At 30.0% G+C, this 14,343-nt stretch overlaps 1 protein-coding gene across 1 annotated transcript; it reads left to right on the top strand.

Annotated features, from left to right (window-relative positions):
- Window positions 1-11,320: 11,320 nt before the first annotated feature.
- Window positions 11,321-13,718, top strand: LOC108458344 (glycerol-3-phosphate 2-O-acyltransferase 6-like). The gene is made up of 2 exons (XM_017757699.2): window positions 11,321-12,113; window positions 12,662-13,718. The coding sequence occupies exons 1-2, from the start codon at window positions 11,496-11,498 to the stop codon at window positions 13,547-13,549; spliced, it is 1,506 nt and encodes a 501-aa protein (XP_017613188.1). The 5' UTR covers window positions 11,321-11,495; the 3' UTR covers window positions 13,550-13,718.
- The last annotated feature ends 625 nt before the right edge of the window (window positions 13,719-14,343 follow it).

Below are 14,343 nucleotides of genomic sequence, written 5' to 3'. Positions count from 1 at the left end.
AAAAAAGAAAAAGAAAAACTTACCCCAAAAAAACCTAACCCCCAAAAAAAAAAAAAGAAAAAAAAAAAACCTAACAAAAAAGATAAAAAACCTAGCCACCTAACCACTTTCCCACTTGCCCCATTTTTCCTCCCATTGTCTACCACCACCACCTACAAAATAGAAAAAAAAATAGAAAATCATGTAAAAGATGGCTATAAAAGCCATTCAAAAATCATGTAAAAAAGGAAGAAGGAGGATTTTACAAAGATTGAAGAAGAAAAAACACAAAAATCCTTCAAATTTTGAACACAAAAGAAACATCAATAAAAGGTTGCATTTTTTCTTTTTCCTCTTCTTTCGAATCTTTTTCTTTCTTTTTTTGTGTTGTTTTTTTCTTTCTTTATATATACATATATTGTTAAAAATTATTTATTTTTTCCGCCACCGTGGGCGGTGGCGACGATGGTCGGTGATTTGGCGGCACGACGATCGACGGTGACCGCCCCCCTTGGCGGATTTCTTTCCCCCTCCTTCTCTCTTCCTCTCTCTTCTTTTCATTTATTTTCGTATTTACCTTGGATTTCATATTATTTTGCTACTTAATTTAGCTTTAAATATTAATCATGTTATATATGTAATATTGTTATCACTATTATTTTTATATATTGTTATTATTATATTATATTTAGCTATTTATATATATATTTTCTTTATGTTTCGTTTCTTACTATTATATGCATATATATCTATTATTATATTTATTATTAATATTGTTAGCATTAGTACTTTTACTTAATGTGTATGTAGATATACATGTACATATTATTAGCTTTTATCATATGTGTATATGTGTATATATTATATTTATATTATATATATATTCTTAATGTTATTAGTTGTATACTTCTTGTATATTTCCATGTATATATTTTATATTGTCTCATGTACATACTCAAAATACTATTATATATATACTATTTTAATACCATATCATGTATATATTATTATATTTATTTTATCCCTATTATATTTATTATTAATATTAGTACACATATTTTATTATAGGAGTATATATATTTTTTCTTTATATAGTATTATTTTCATATATCGTTATATTTATTATTATACTTATCATTTTTCTCTATTGTTACTTACTATTTTGTTTTAAATTATTATGTATTATTTGGTATATATCGTCTTTTATTATTACTCTTATTATCATTATTAGTACATTTCCATTATATATGTAGATATTTTAATACATATAAGTACATATTCATGTAGTGTCGTTAGCATATATATATAAAATATATTTTTCTGTTATTAATATTTCTAATATATGTTGTATATTTTCATTTTGGTATGTCATGTATATATATATATATATATATATATATATATATATGTATGTTTTATGTATATATTGTTATTTTCTATTGTCATTATGAATATATTATTTTTCTTATTATATTGGTAGTACATCATTTCTATTTTTTTGTAAATATTAATATTGTTGTTTTAATATTCTCGCTTTTAACATTTCATTATTAATTGCATCGTTGTTTTGTATTATTTACAATTCTTATTTTAAATAATGTTTTACTCATAATTTTAATTTCAATAAATAAGGCAACATGCCGATTTAATATTAAGTCATCGATTTCATCGCTATGTTGGGTGAATATCAATCGACTCGTGTTAAAACGGTACGTCCTTCTCAAAAGAAAACGAAACTTGAAATTTCTCGTGTTTTGATCGGATCACGATTCAATGTTACTTTGAACTTGCAATTTTGAAAATTAAGACAATACTTGTTTAATAAGATACCAATTTTGGGCGTCGCGAGGGTGCTAATACCTTCCTCACAGAATCGACTCGAACCCAACTTTACTTTGGCTTTTGACGTAGACCTAAATTCGCCTTCATTTTGTGTAAGAATAAGTTTTCTTTTCTAAAAAGGATGATTTATTAGGTGTCCGGTCACACTTGGAAAAAAGATCGGTGGCGACTCCCTTTATTAATAAAATCGAAAGTTGGTTTTCAAATGTTTAATAAATCACCACAATTAGCGACCGAAAGAGAATTTTTTTTACGTCGCTACAGCTCTCAAGTACACATCTATATCTAGGTCCAGCTCCATAACTAGATAATCTATTTCTACCATTTAAATTACATTACCAAGAAAAGAATTGATAAACTTGGTGAGGATATTACTCATTATTGTGTCCAAAAGCTGTATCATGTTGGAATATTTGGGATAAACCTGTTGAAGTTTTTAATATGGATTTTCTTGATTGTTTGAAGCAGATAGTCGCAAGGGCCTCTGGGTCCATCTTGGAAGAATTTTGTTTGAAGTATTGGCGCCTGTGGTGGACAAGGAATGAGTTTTTGTGGATGAATGTTGAAGTTCCAGGGCCACGTCTAATGTTATCTAGATTGTTTATGTAATAAAAGGTGCAAAAATAAAAAAAAGAATATCAAGATTGTTTATGTAATTCAACCTCAGCCTACGTTTACGGGACATTACCCAAAGTAATTATCCACTATATATCTTTCTCACAGTACAATCAATGATTTAAGTCCTAACACTGGTTTAACATTCACCAATTTAGCAACCTCACCATTATATAAAGACTAAATCACTCTCCTACCAAACTTTCCCTTCGAAAGTTTAGCTTTACTACTCAAGAGACTGTCTTGGTTGCTTACAGAAATAATGCACACATACATGTTCCTAACTTGAACCAATTTGTGCTCTATCAAGCTCTTAATCTCTCGGTTTACTTTAACCTAGATAAAACTTAAGTTTATATACTAATTAAGTTTTACTTACATAAAAATCATATCCAAAGTCTTCAAAGATAGAAAGTGACTTTATTTGTTCTGTAACTTGACTTAATCCGCAATAAATCAATTTTCAAGTCTTCAACTTCAATTCTTTTAGTATGCATGTATTAGGCTTTACTCATCCAATTAACATCAAAACTAATAGCCCAATATTTTTGTTCTAAAATTTATCTAATTCTTCAAATAATCAAATATGAAAATGAAACAATGCATGCACTGTTTCAACCACAAAATTAACCTTCTCTTCAAATATGTCAATACAATTATTCATACTTTCTACCTTTCAATTTGTATTGTTTTGATTTCTAAAAAGTTGATGTAAATAAATAAGTATATTATAAATGCATTAAATAGCATTTATGTGTTGTAAGTGCTAAATAACATTTTTGCTTTGATAATCATATTTAAAGTAATTTTCAATATATTATTTTAATTAATATTATTGTAAAAATTATATTTAATTTTTAGATTTTAGTTTAAATATTATATTAATAATTTATCATATTATATGCATTATCCTTGCTTTGAAGGTACTACGGCTTTATAATAATAAAGTTTCAAATTGAGTATAAATCAATGTTATCTTTTTGTGCTGTTTTAAACAATATGTTTTTCTTTCTGATAGTTTACAATTGATTAAGGCTTAATGCTTGGCCTTCCATTTTTATTTTCATTTGCTTACTTAAAACATTATTTCTTTATTTTATTTAGTCAAATTTTTGCAATAGTGTTGAAAAGTTATTGACATGTATCGTCATTGTACCATGTGACAATTTTAGTCAAGTAGAATGTGACACATGTGTTCATGTTTATTGAAATTAATATATATATATAACTTTAAAATATTTAAATATATATAATAATTAAAAATAATTATTTAGAAAATATATCATTGACTCTAGTGTTGATTGGCATCGATTAGCCGTTGATCAAATTTTAATTTTAATTTTTAATATTTTTAAAATTTAAGATTTTTTATAGGAATTATATATATTTAGTTTTTAAAATTATTACAAATATTCTAGATTTTTTATTTTTGAATTTTTTGAATATTTTATCCATTGTTTTGAATTTTTAGATTTTTTTATATATACGGGTTTTTGAAAAAAAACACAATGTAGAAAAATAGCGGAAGAAATTGAGCATTGAACATACAAATTTAACATGGAAAAACCCTTCAAATGGGTTAAAAATCACGAGTAAAGATAATTTTACTATAATGTTAAAAGAATGAAGAGTATAAGAGGTGGAGATAAAAAACTAAACTCTAAAATCCAAAAATAAAAAACCTCAAAACGAAAACACAAATTTTTTCAAAAGTGTTATGAATTCTAATATTTTAATGGATGTGTTTTCTAATGTTCTAATATTTTAATAGACTAGATTCAGTAGATCAAAAAATTCTATTAATAAATACTAAATATATTGTACTAATAAATACTAAATCTTTTAGAAAGAAAATACATTTTGTTTAACTTGACTTACAAATAATCTCTTATTTTATTTAATAGAAATTTGGGACACAAAACTCTAACATCTTTTAATCATTATTACCATTTTTCTAGAATATATCTATTTGAAAATTTTGAGAGCTTTTAGTAATTTTCTAAGTTTTAACTTTGCTTTCAATTTTTCATAAAATTTTTGAATGTTTATATATTATTTGGAGTATTTAGAATTTACATTTATATATCTTAGATTTTAAAAATAAAATTTGAAATTTTTATATGATATATATTTTTATTTATAATTAAAATATTATACATAATATTAAAAATAAAATTGCATTGCATTCTAATATAGCGTTATGTCTTTTTTTTTTTTTACCATCATGAGCTAAGGTTAAAGTTTCTCATTCAGGTTAAACTTTTCATTAATTTTATACAAAAAGATAACAAAGAATATTGGCACAATATTAACATTAAAGTTTCAGACTCGAATTTTCATTAGTTAAAGAATTTTTATTTGCAGAAACTACTGCTTTGTTTTTTCAAAAATGTTGACACATTGTGGGAGGAGAAGTAAGCTCCTAACTCAGCATTCATAAATTCACCATTCCGAATGTTGGTTCTTCCAACAATGTGCCAACATTTTTGAAAAATTGCAGGTATAAGAAGGGTGAATTTATGAATGCTGAGTTAGGAGCTCACCCTTCTTATACCTGGAGGAGCATTTGGAGCGCTCGGGGATTGTTGGAACAAGGAATAGGATGGAGGGTTGGCAACAGTAGAAGAACCAACATTCGGAATGATGCATGCCTTCCATGACCTGGATCAGGTTGAATATAAGTTCAGAAAATAGACATTAATTATCTAAGGGTGGTTGATCTTATAGGTAGTGAATCAGCTACCTGGAAAATGGAGGTTGTGAATAACTTGTTTGATGAGGAGAAAGCAAATAGGATTCTGAACATCCTAGTAATTGGAGTTGAACAGAAGGATGAGCTTGTCTGGAGGGGTGATAATACATGAGTATATTCTGTCAAAAGCGGTTACAAATGGCTGATATCTGGGAGTTCGAAGAGGGTGGCGGGAGAGGGGATACAACATGATGTAGCTTTACAGAATTTTTATAAGAAGCTATGGAGCCTTAACATTGCCAGCAAAATTAAAATTACAGTATGGAAAATAACTAACAACTATATTCCTACTTTTGATAATCTACAAAAGAGGAACCTGACGGCAAGTAATTGTTGTCTATCTTGTCTAGTGAAAGACTAGTCGATGAGCCACGTGTTCAGAGATTGTACGTTCTCAAGGCAAGTCCTGCAAGGTGTGGGGGTAGTTTTCTCCCCCACAAGTGATGAACAAAGTTGGGAAAACTAGTTAGTTAATATGTTTATAAGTAGTAATGTGGATAAATGTAAACTAATTGCAACCGCATTCTGGGCCTTGTGGTATAACAGGAACAAGATCTACCATAATGGGGAAAGGCAAAATGTGGTTGGGCAACTGTCCTTTATTACTGCTCATAACTCAGAAAGTAACTCCCTAGAGAGGATAACAAGAAGTTTTATTATTAAGCAGGATAACAAACGGACTCCACTAGAAAAGAGACGTGATTAAAATAAATAATGATGCATCCTTTAATAGATTTTCTCAAAGGTCAGCTTTAGGATAGTATTTAGAGATAAGGAGGGGTTTATTTTGGCAGCATATGTGTACCCTAATGAATATGTGGCAGATCCAATGACGGCGGAGGCACAAGCCTGTCTTCAAGCTTTAGTGATGGCTGAAGAGTTAGGCTTCTAGAAATTGGTGGTGGAGGGAGATTCACTAACAACCGTAAAGAAAGCCCAGGAATTAGAGGAGGATAGATCTAATGTTGCTGCTCTAATAATAAAGGAGATTAAAGAGAGGTAAAGGAAGTTTGCGGAAATTATAGTTAGATTTGCACCTAGATTGGCAAATCGGATGGCACATGCAATGACGGAAGAGGGAAGAGAGTTTTCGGTGCTCGCTTATTGGATTGAGGAGGTGCCGATTAGAGTTGAGGAAGAAGTTGCAAAGGATCGAAGGGAGTATAGTGTTTGCACTGATGGGGAAGGTGGAAGGGGGGTAATGGAATTATCTGAAAGGTGAAAGGTTTAGGAATTCGTTGTCTCTTTTGATGGGATAAATCTTAGGGAAGCAGGACGATGAATCGGACTGTTTTTGGTAACTGACGATCAGTTTTCTTGGCAATGGAGGCTGCTATTTAGGGATTTGAATCGTTTCTTTTTCTGATTTTTTTTTTTTTTGCTTTTGCTTTTGCTTTGGCTTCGTCGGTGTGTTTGACTGTAATTTTTTTTTTTTTAAATTTCCTTAGCATTTGTTTAAGGCTTTAATTAGGGGCAGCCATTGTTTCTCTTTTCTAGTAGAAAAGAGACGGTGTACATGCATTTCAAGAATTAATTGAATAAGAAACCGCCAGTTTATGGTAAAAGAAAACATAGAATTTATCTTGTAATAATATTTGATGCATTAATAGTGTATACATTCTATATATTATTAGTAAATAATAGTATAATACTTTATTATTAAATGAAAAAATAAAATACTTAAAAGTAATTACTAATAATTTTATTTAAACATAATTAAATATTACTTGTAACTATTATAAATAAATATTTAAGATATCTCAAATTTAATGTTCTTAAGTTTAAGGCTTAGGATATTTGATTTAATAGTTTAGGGCTTACCGTTTAGAGTTTAGGGTTATAGCATTTATTTATAATGAATTGTTATTTAATGTTTAAATAAAATTATTAAGAATTATTTATATGTCCTCCACTATTTTTATTTTATTTAGTGATAAAAATATCGTGTTATTATTAAGTATTGATGGTGCATCAAATATAGACTTGATCATGAGTGGGGCCAATTGTCCAAGCCTGAAGGTTTACCTAAAATGTGGAAGGGTTTGGCAAAAATATAGGCTTGGACAAAAAATATGGCCTGTTTTCTAAACGAGTCAGACCTCGAGTAAGAATTTTTTGCCTGGGCCTGGCTCGAGTTTGGCTAAATTTTTTTTTCTGTTGTTGTTTTGCTATTATTTATTGTTGTTTTATTATTATTTTGCTATTATATTATTGTTATTGTTTGGACATTTTATAATTCATATTTTATTGTACTATTTTAGAGATATTTGTTTGCTAAGTTACAACTATTGTATAATTATTTTTAAATGTATTTTTAATTTATTGAGAAACATTTATTTTAATCTTTTAATGTATTATATTTTTAAATTTATTTTATATGAAAATAATATTAAAAAATTAATGAGGGCAGAATTAAACTTGACCCTAGCCATCATGCAATTTAGTTATATGTACAGTAATTCTATGTTGGACAGCATTACAATTGACAATACTTGTACAATTATAATGTTTGGATCTCTTTTAGTCATTCCTTCAATTATTTATTTCACCTTTTATTTTCATAAGGCAGAAAAATGAAGATTGATCATATTTCCAAACTTCTAAGAACTTTCGTATATCATATTTCCAGTTGATGAAAATAGTGGAAAAAGACAGAATAATTAAGTAGAGTTGGTTAGAGAGGTTATCGGAGATGCCAAAAAGTTTCCAACCTTTCAACAACAAAAATCCTGCCACACTCTTTGCTAATGTGGTTTTACTTGCCTTTCTTAGCTGCCAACAAGACTTTGGATTTTGGTTGATATATGCCTTCACAAATTTTTATTTTTTATTTTTATAAATTTCCTTAACTCTTTAGTTATTTATATATTGAATTTTATATATCCACCTTCTCATCACAAACTTTACTTAATGCTTTATATTATATTAAATTTTATAAAACTAAACCAAACATATTGTATACTCTTATATAAATTTAAGGAATTATAATAAAATATACAAAAGATATTTATAAAATTATAATAAAATGTATAAAATAATTATGAAATTTTAAGAAATTGTCCATAATTATACTTGAATAGCATTTGAGATTTAGTTTATGTATTTAAAATTTTTAAATTTAATTTTTATTTTTCAATTTAAGAATTCTTATTCAAATCATTGTTACTCTTCATCTATATAATCGCGCACTCATGCCAACTTTAAAGCAAATCATTATGAATTTAGTAAGCTCATGCACAATTGTTAAGACCGCTAAAATTAAATTTTTACTAAAAATTAAACTTGTAGATAGCAATGAGTAGGGTCAAATCTACAGTTACCAAACATAATTTTATTTTTTAATTTACAAGAAAAATAAAAATAAAATAAGAGGGTTTAAATTTGAAAAAAAAAAGGTAAAAAGAGATTGTAAAATAAAGGATAAGAAAATTAATGTAACAAAGCTCCAACTAAAAGTAAAATATCTGTTTAATTCAAGAGTTTGATCATCATTGTAAAGATGAATTTTAGTGTTTTTTGAGTTTGGGTTGTGAAATTGGTATATTATAGGCCCAAAATGGAGTTTTATAGTTTAAGTTATGATAAAAATACCGTAGTAGTTGTGTTGAAAGTCTAATCCGTAAAAACTTATCAAAATAAATTTTAAGTTCACTTTTCTCCGATTATTCACCTAAATCAATAATAAAATAAAATATAAGTTTAAATACTATAATTAATAGCTTAAATAGCATAATTGAAGGAAAAATATTACACATAATTAAGAACTTACGCACTTATCAACACATCTCATAGTCAACAAATTGTGATAAAAATTATTACCGTTATTAGTGAATGATCTAAAATTTTTATATAAAAATGTAAAAAAAAAGGGTAATCTACAAAAATAGTCACTTTTGTTTGCCCCAGGTTACATTTTAGTCACTTATGTTTGAAATATTACATTTTAGTCCCTTATGTTATTATTTTGTTACGAAGTGATCACTCTACCATTAAGTTCCGTTATCTCTCTAATGGTAATCCTATGTGGCAGTCCAACTAGATCTTAGGTGCCAACTTGGATTTCTAAATGAGATGAAAATAGATTTTAATTAAAAATTAATTAATTAAAATTTTAAACTTAAACCTTAACTAAAAAATTGTTCATCTCCTATTTTTATTTTCTTCCGTCTCTTCTTTTTTTAATAGTTTTTTTATTTGACTAGAAAAACTATTATTAAGATCAAAATAGTTGAAATTAAATTGACCTCTTCATAAAAATGGATTCAATGGAGGGTTCAGGTATGTTTTTTTTTGCATTCCTCTATCTCTTTTATTCAATACTGAAAAACAAAAGATTAAATTTTTTATTGTTTAATGAAATCCCTAAATTAAAATTCTTGAAATTAAAAAACAGTTTCTTAGATTTTTTGGTAATCCACTTGAATGCCTTCAAAAATTTTAATTTAGGGTTTTTATTAAACAATAAAAAAACTATTCTTTTGCTTTTCAGTATTGAATAAAAGAGATACAGGAATGCAAAGAAGACATGCCTGAACCTTCCATTGAATCCATCTTTATGAAGCAGTCAATTTGATTTCAACTATTTTAAACTTAATAATAATTTTTCCAGTCAAATAAAAAAAATCATTGAAAAAAGAAGAGACGAAAGAAAAATAAAAAAGATGAGATGAATAGTTTTTTTAGTTATGGTTTAGGTTTAAAAATTTTAATTAATTAAATTTTTTAATTAAAAATCTATTTTCATCTAGAAATCTAAGTTGGCACCTAAAATCTAGTTGGACTGCCACGTAGGATTACCGTTAGAGAGATAACGGAATTTGACGGTAGAGTGATCACTTCGTAACAAAATAATAACATAAGTGACTAAAACGTAACATTTCAAACATAAGTGACTAAAATGTAACCTGGACAAACAAAAGTGACTATTTTATAGATTACCCAAAAAAAATTAACTTTTAATTGCAAAACTATACTTTATTATTTTTATACATGTTTTAGTATATAAATTAGCAATAAATTAATTCAATTAGTAATATTTAGTCACTATTGTGCCTTAATTTTATCAAAGAGAAAGAAATAATTTATTTTAAAAAGTCATATTTTTACTAGAATTTTATTTATTTTTCAAAATTTAAATTTAAATTTATAATAAGCAAACTAGGCATAAATATTTACAAAAATACAAAAAGTGACATTCTATTTAATATAACGGGAGGGGTGGGATAAAGCCGTTCAAGAATCTGATTCAAATAATAATAATAATAATAATAATAATAATAATAGCCTATTAAGATTAAGGCAGAAGCCAATAATTTTGGATATTTTGCCATCCTACTACAAAAGTTGCGGAAAGTGAAGCCAAAATATAAAGCCCTTGAGCTACCTCCAGCTGGTTCAACTGCATTACCCTCATCCCACCCGTTTTGAATTCAATGTTTTACACTCAAAATTAGCTATATATTAGTATACTTTTTCTTTTATCCTTACAGGCCTGGTTCCGTTTTTTTTTTTTTTTTAAGGATTAATGGCCACATGCTACCTATTTTTTGGTCACTTTCACTAGACAAAACTCTCATGCTAAATCAACAAATAATTTATCATTGAATTAAATATTATATGACCCAAAAATTCGACGACAGACGGCTATCTTTCTAACCTAATTTCGGTAGAATTTACGCTTGGATTAAGCAATTGGGAATTTTTTTTATAGACTTGTCTGCGCAAGTAAAACAAGTAATTTACAACAAATTTGGCTGCTTCTTGTTGAAGTTATAGTAAAATACTAATACCCAAGAAATATGTACCATTATACATTTTATTTTTGAGGTCGATTGAATGAAAAGTAAAAAGTGATATTTACATATCATTTATTAAATAAAATTGTTGATAAAACTTAAATCTTGATATTTATCGAATTAATCGGGACTTTTTACTCTTGAGAAAAAAAGAGAGGGTGTTTTAATAAGCGGCGTGGCCGGCGCCTGGAAACTAAAAAAGTAGGCTAATTGAATGAAATGATGGTGTTGGTGTCCACCTCCAACTACTCCGACCCCTCTTCACAACTGCCCAGGTTTATACGTAAAATACATGTATATATTTGTGTTGGTAAACGTTAATTACTCTATTTATTGATAACGTTTTTTTTTTATCAATGAGAAACTATTGGTCTCGACCACGGTTTTCTCATGCTACATAAAGCCAGCGAATCGCTTCAACAATATCATTGCCATTGTCTCTTACACTCCTTTATTTCTAAAAGGGAAAAAACCATTAACCCTCTTCTTCCTGCTTTGCTCTTCCCATAGTCATGGGGGCTCACCCTTGTTTTCAACCTGTTTCGAAATGTATCAGCGAGGGAAGATCAAATCAGACGGTGGCTGCTGATTTTGATGGAACCCTTCTTGTGTCACGTAGTGCTTTCCCTTACTACATGCTTATTGCCCTCGAAGCTGGCAGCCTGTTAAGAGCACTGCTTCTCTTACTATCCGTTCCAGTCGTGTATTTTACCTACTTGTTCATCTCTGAATCTTTCGCCATTAATACCTTCATTTTCATCTCCTTTGCCGGGTTAAAGATAAGAGACATTGAGCTGGTTTCCAGGTCTGTGTTGCCAAAGTTTTATACAGACGATGTTCACCCCGAGACTTGGAGAGTTTTCAGCTCCTTTGGTAAAAGATACATTATTACCGCAAATCCTAGAATAATGGTGGAACCTTTTGCCAAGATATTTCTAGGAGCTGACAAGGTTATTGGAACGGAGCTGCAAGTGACAAAAACAGGCAGGGCAACTGGGTTTACAATTAAACCAGGAGTTCTCGTCGGAGAACACAAAAGGGCTGCCATCTTGAAGGAATTTGGCACTGAATTACCAGATTTAGGCCTGGGAGACAGAGAAACTGACCATTATTTCATGTCATTATGCAAGGTTCTTAATCACATAACAAACCCTTCCCTTTTCTTTACCGTCATAATAATTGAACTTTTCAAGCTGTTTCCTAAATTGGTATAGGTTCTTAAAACAGATTCCTCAAACATAATTATTAACTATGTGTTTACAAAAAGGTTGGTGAGAGTATTTATGCTCCATAAAGTTTTGTTTGATATTTCTCCTGATGTCTTTCTCAGCCTTTAGATAGCTGCTGGCTTTTTATAGTTACAACTTAAATTTCTAATGGTCCACATGGTCCCCTACTAATCTCTTCAATTTCGTTATACCATGATTAATGACTCGTGAAACTGAGATTGTCAACTTCAACATGCAATTTAATTTTCACATTTTCAGGCCATTTTTACTCCAATCCTATCCTTGTGATGTTCAATATGTAGTTGTAGCCATAGATATTGAAACTAATGATTCTAATCTTCGATTTAACTCTGTTTTTGTTATAAAACAAACTACCCCATATACATGACGCTAGCTAGTTTTAATTATGCATGGTCTAGCTCTTAAGTTGATGTGTTGTGTGTGTGCAGGAAGGATACATGGTGCCAAGAAGCAAATGCGAGCCATTACCAAAAACCAAGCTTCTAAGCTCTGTTATATTTCATGAAGGACGGCTGGTCCAAAGACCAACCCCATTGGCTGCCCTCTTGACCTTCCTATGGCTTCCTATTGGCTTCATCCTCTCCCTACTAAGGGTCTATCTCAACATCCCTTTGCCTGAGAGAATTGCTCGGTACAATTACATGATCCTAGGAATCAAATTGATTGTTAAGGGTACCCCACCAGCTGCACCTAAGAAAGGCCAAAGTGGAGTCCTCTTTGTTTGCAACCATAGAACAGTTTTAGACCCAGTTGTGACAGCCGTTGCCCTAGGCCGAAAAATTAGTTGCGTTACTTATAGTATTAGCAAATTCACTGAAATTATTTCCCCGATTAAAGCTGTTGCTTTATCAAGGGAAAGAGAGAAAGATGCAGCTGACATCAAGCGCCTTCTCGAAGAAGGTGACTTGGTCATATGCCCCGAAGGGACTACCTGCCGAGAACCGTTTCTGCTGAGATTCAGCGCATTGTTTGCTGAACTCACTGACAGAATCGTGCCGGTGGCGATCAATGCAAGACAAACAGTTTTTCACGGAACAACGGTTAGGGGATACAAATTGTTGGATCCTTACTTCGTTTTCATGAATCCAATGCCAACTTATGAGATCACCTTCTTGAACCAGCTGCCTGCAGAGCTCACTTGCAATGGTGGAAAGCCAGCCATTGAAGTTGCAAACTACATACAAAGGGTGCTGGCTGGAACATTGGGGTTCGAATGCACTAACTTGACAAGGAAGGACAAGTATGTTATGCTTGCAGGAACAGATGGTCGTGTTCCATCCAAGAAGGAAAAAGAACAAGAAAAGCAAAAGGCTTAAGGGGATAAATAAAAAGGAGGATCAGTATTCAGAGCTAAATTAATTTATATTGTTTTGTCTATTGTTTTCCATTATGTTAAAAACTGTCTTGACAAATAAAAAATGATTGTGATGCTAATTATAAATAGAATAGCAATGTATAATTTGCTTCTGTTTTGATACATACAAATGTTGAATGTGTTAAGCCAAATGCCTAACAATATGACACCGGTATATGCGACCCTATCTGCATTCTCATTCTTTCAGGATTTGGGATATCACCATTGTTTCAAAAGAAAGGAAATTGAATGATGATCATTAAGTTAAAGATGAACAGTCATTAATAACTTCTTTAAAATTAGCTCAGCGTCGGTGATTTTTGTGGAAATCTTCCCATTTCTTCTTAATATCTCCCATTGAATTTAACAAATGAGCAATATGACCAAGGCTACAACCTACAAGCAATCTGGATTTGGTTAACTTCAAAGCAGTAAAGAACATAAGCAATTCACGAAACAATAAATCCACCATAATTGTATCTAATAAAGTATTAGAAAATTCAGTGGACTGGTTAGGATTTGAGTGGTCCATCTTGGCAAAGGTGACCATTGACCATTGACCAATGACCGATCCCCATCTTCCTTCCTTGAAACAGCTGGATTTCTTACATCCCAGCCTCACAATTCAACTTATACTCCTGGCTGTGGAAGAAAGAGCATTGAAGTTGATACAACACTCTGTAGTTGCTTCAAATGCGGCAGTATGTTAAACACCCTGTCGGGTGTCAGACAGCCCCACAATTGCAGCACCTCTTA

This window comes from Gossypium arboreum, chromosome 4 (genome assembly GCF_025698485.1).
Source record: "Gossypium arboreum isolate Shixiya-1 chromosome 4, ASM2569848v2, whole genome shotgun sequence".
Taxonomy (NCBI): domain Eukaryota; kingdom Viridiplantae; phylum Streptophyta; class Magnoliopsida; order Malvales; family Malvaceae; genus Gossypium; species Gossypium arboreum.
The sequence above is the reverse complement of the archived record's forward strand: the minus strand, read 5'-3'. Positions and strand labels throughout refer to the sequence as shown.

Excerpts from the sequence above, each read along its gene's own strand:
- LOC108458344 (XM_017757699.2), top strand. The coding sequence starts at position 11,496 with ATGGGGGCTCACCCTTGTTTTCAACCTGTTTCGAAATGTATCAGCGAG. Across the intron at positions 12,114-12,661 it reads ATTTCATGTCATTATGCAAG|GAAGGATACATGGTGCCAAG; the intron begins GTTCTTAATCAC and ends GTGTGTGTGCAG.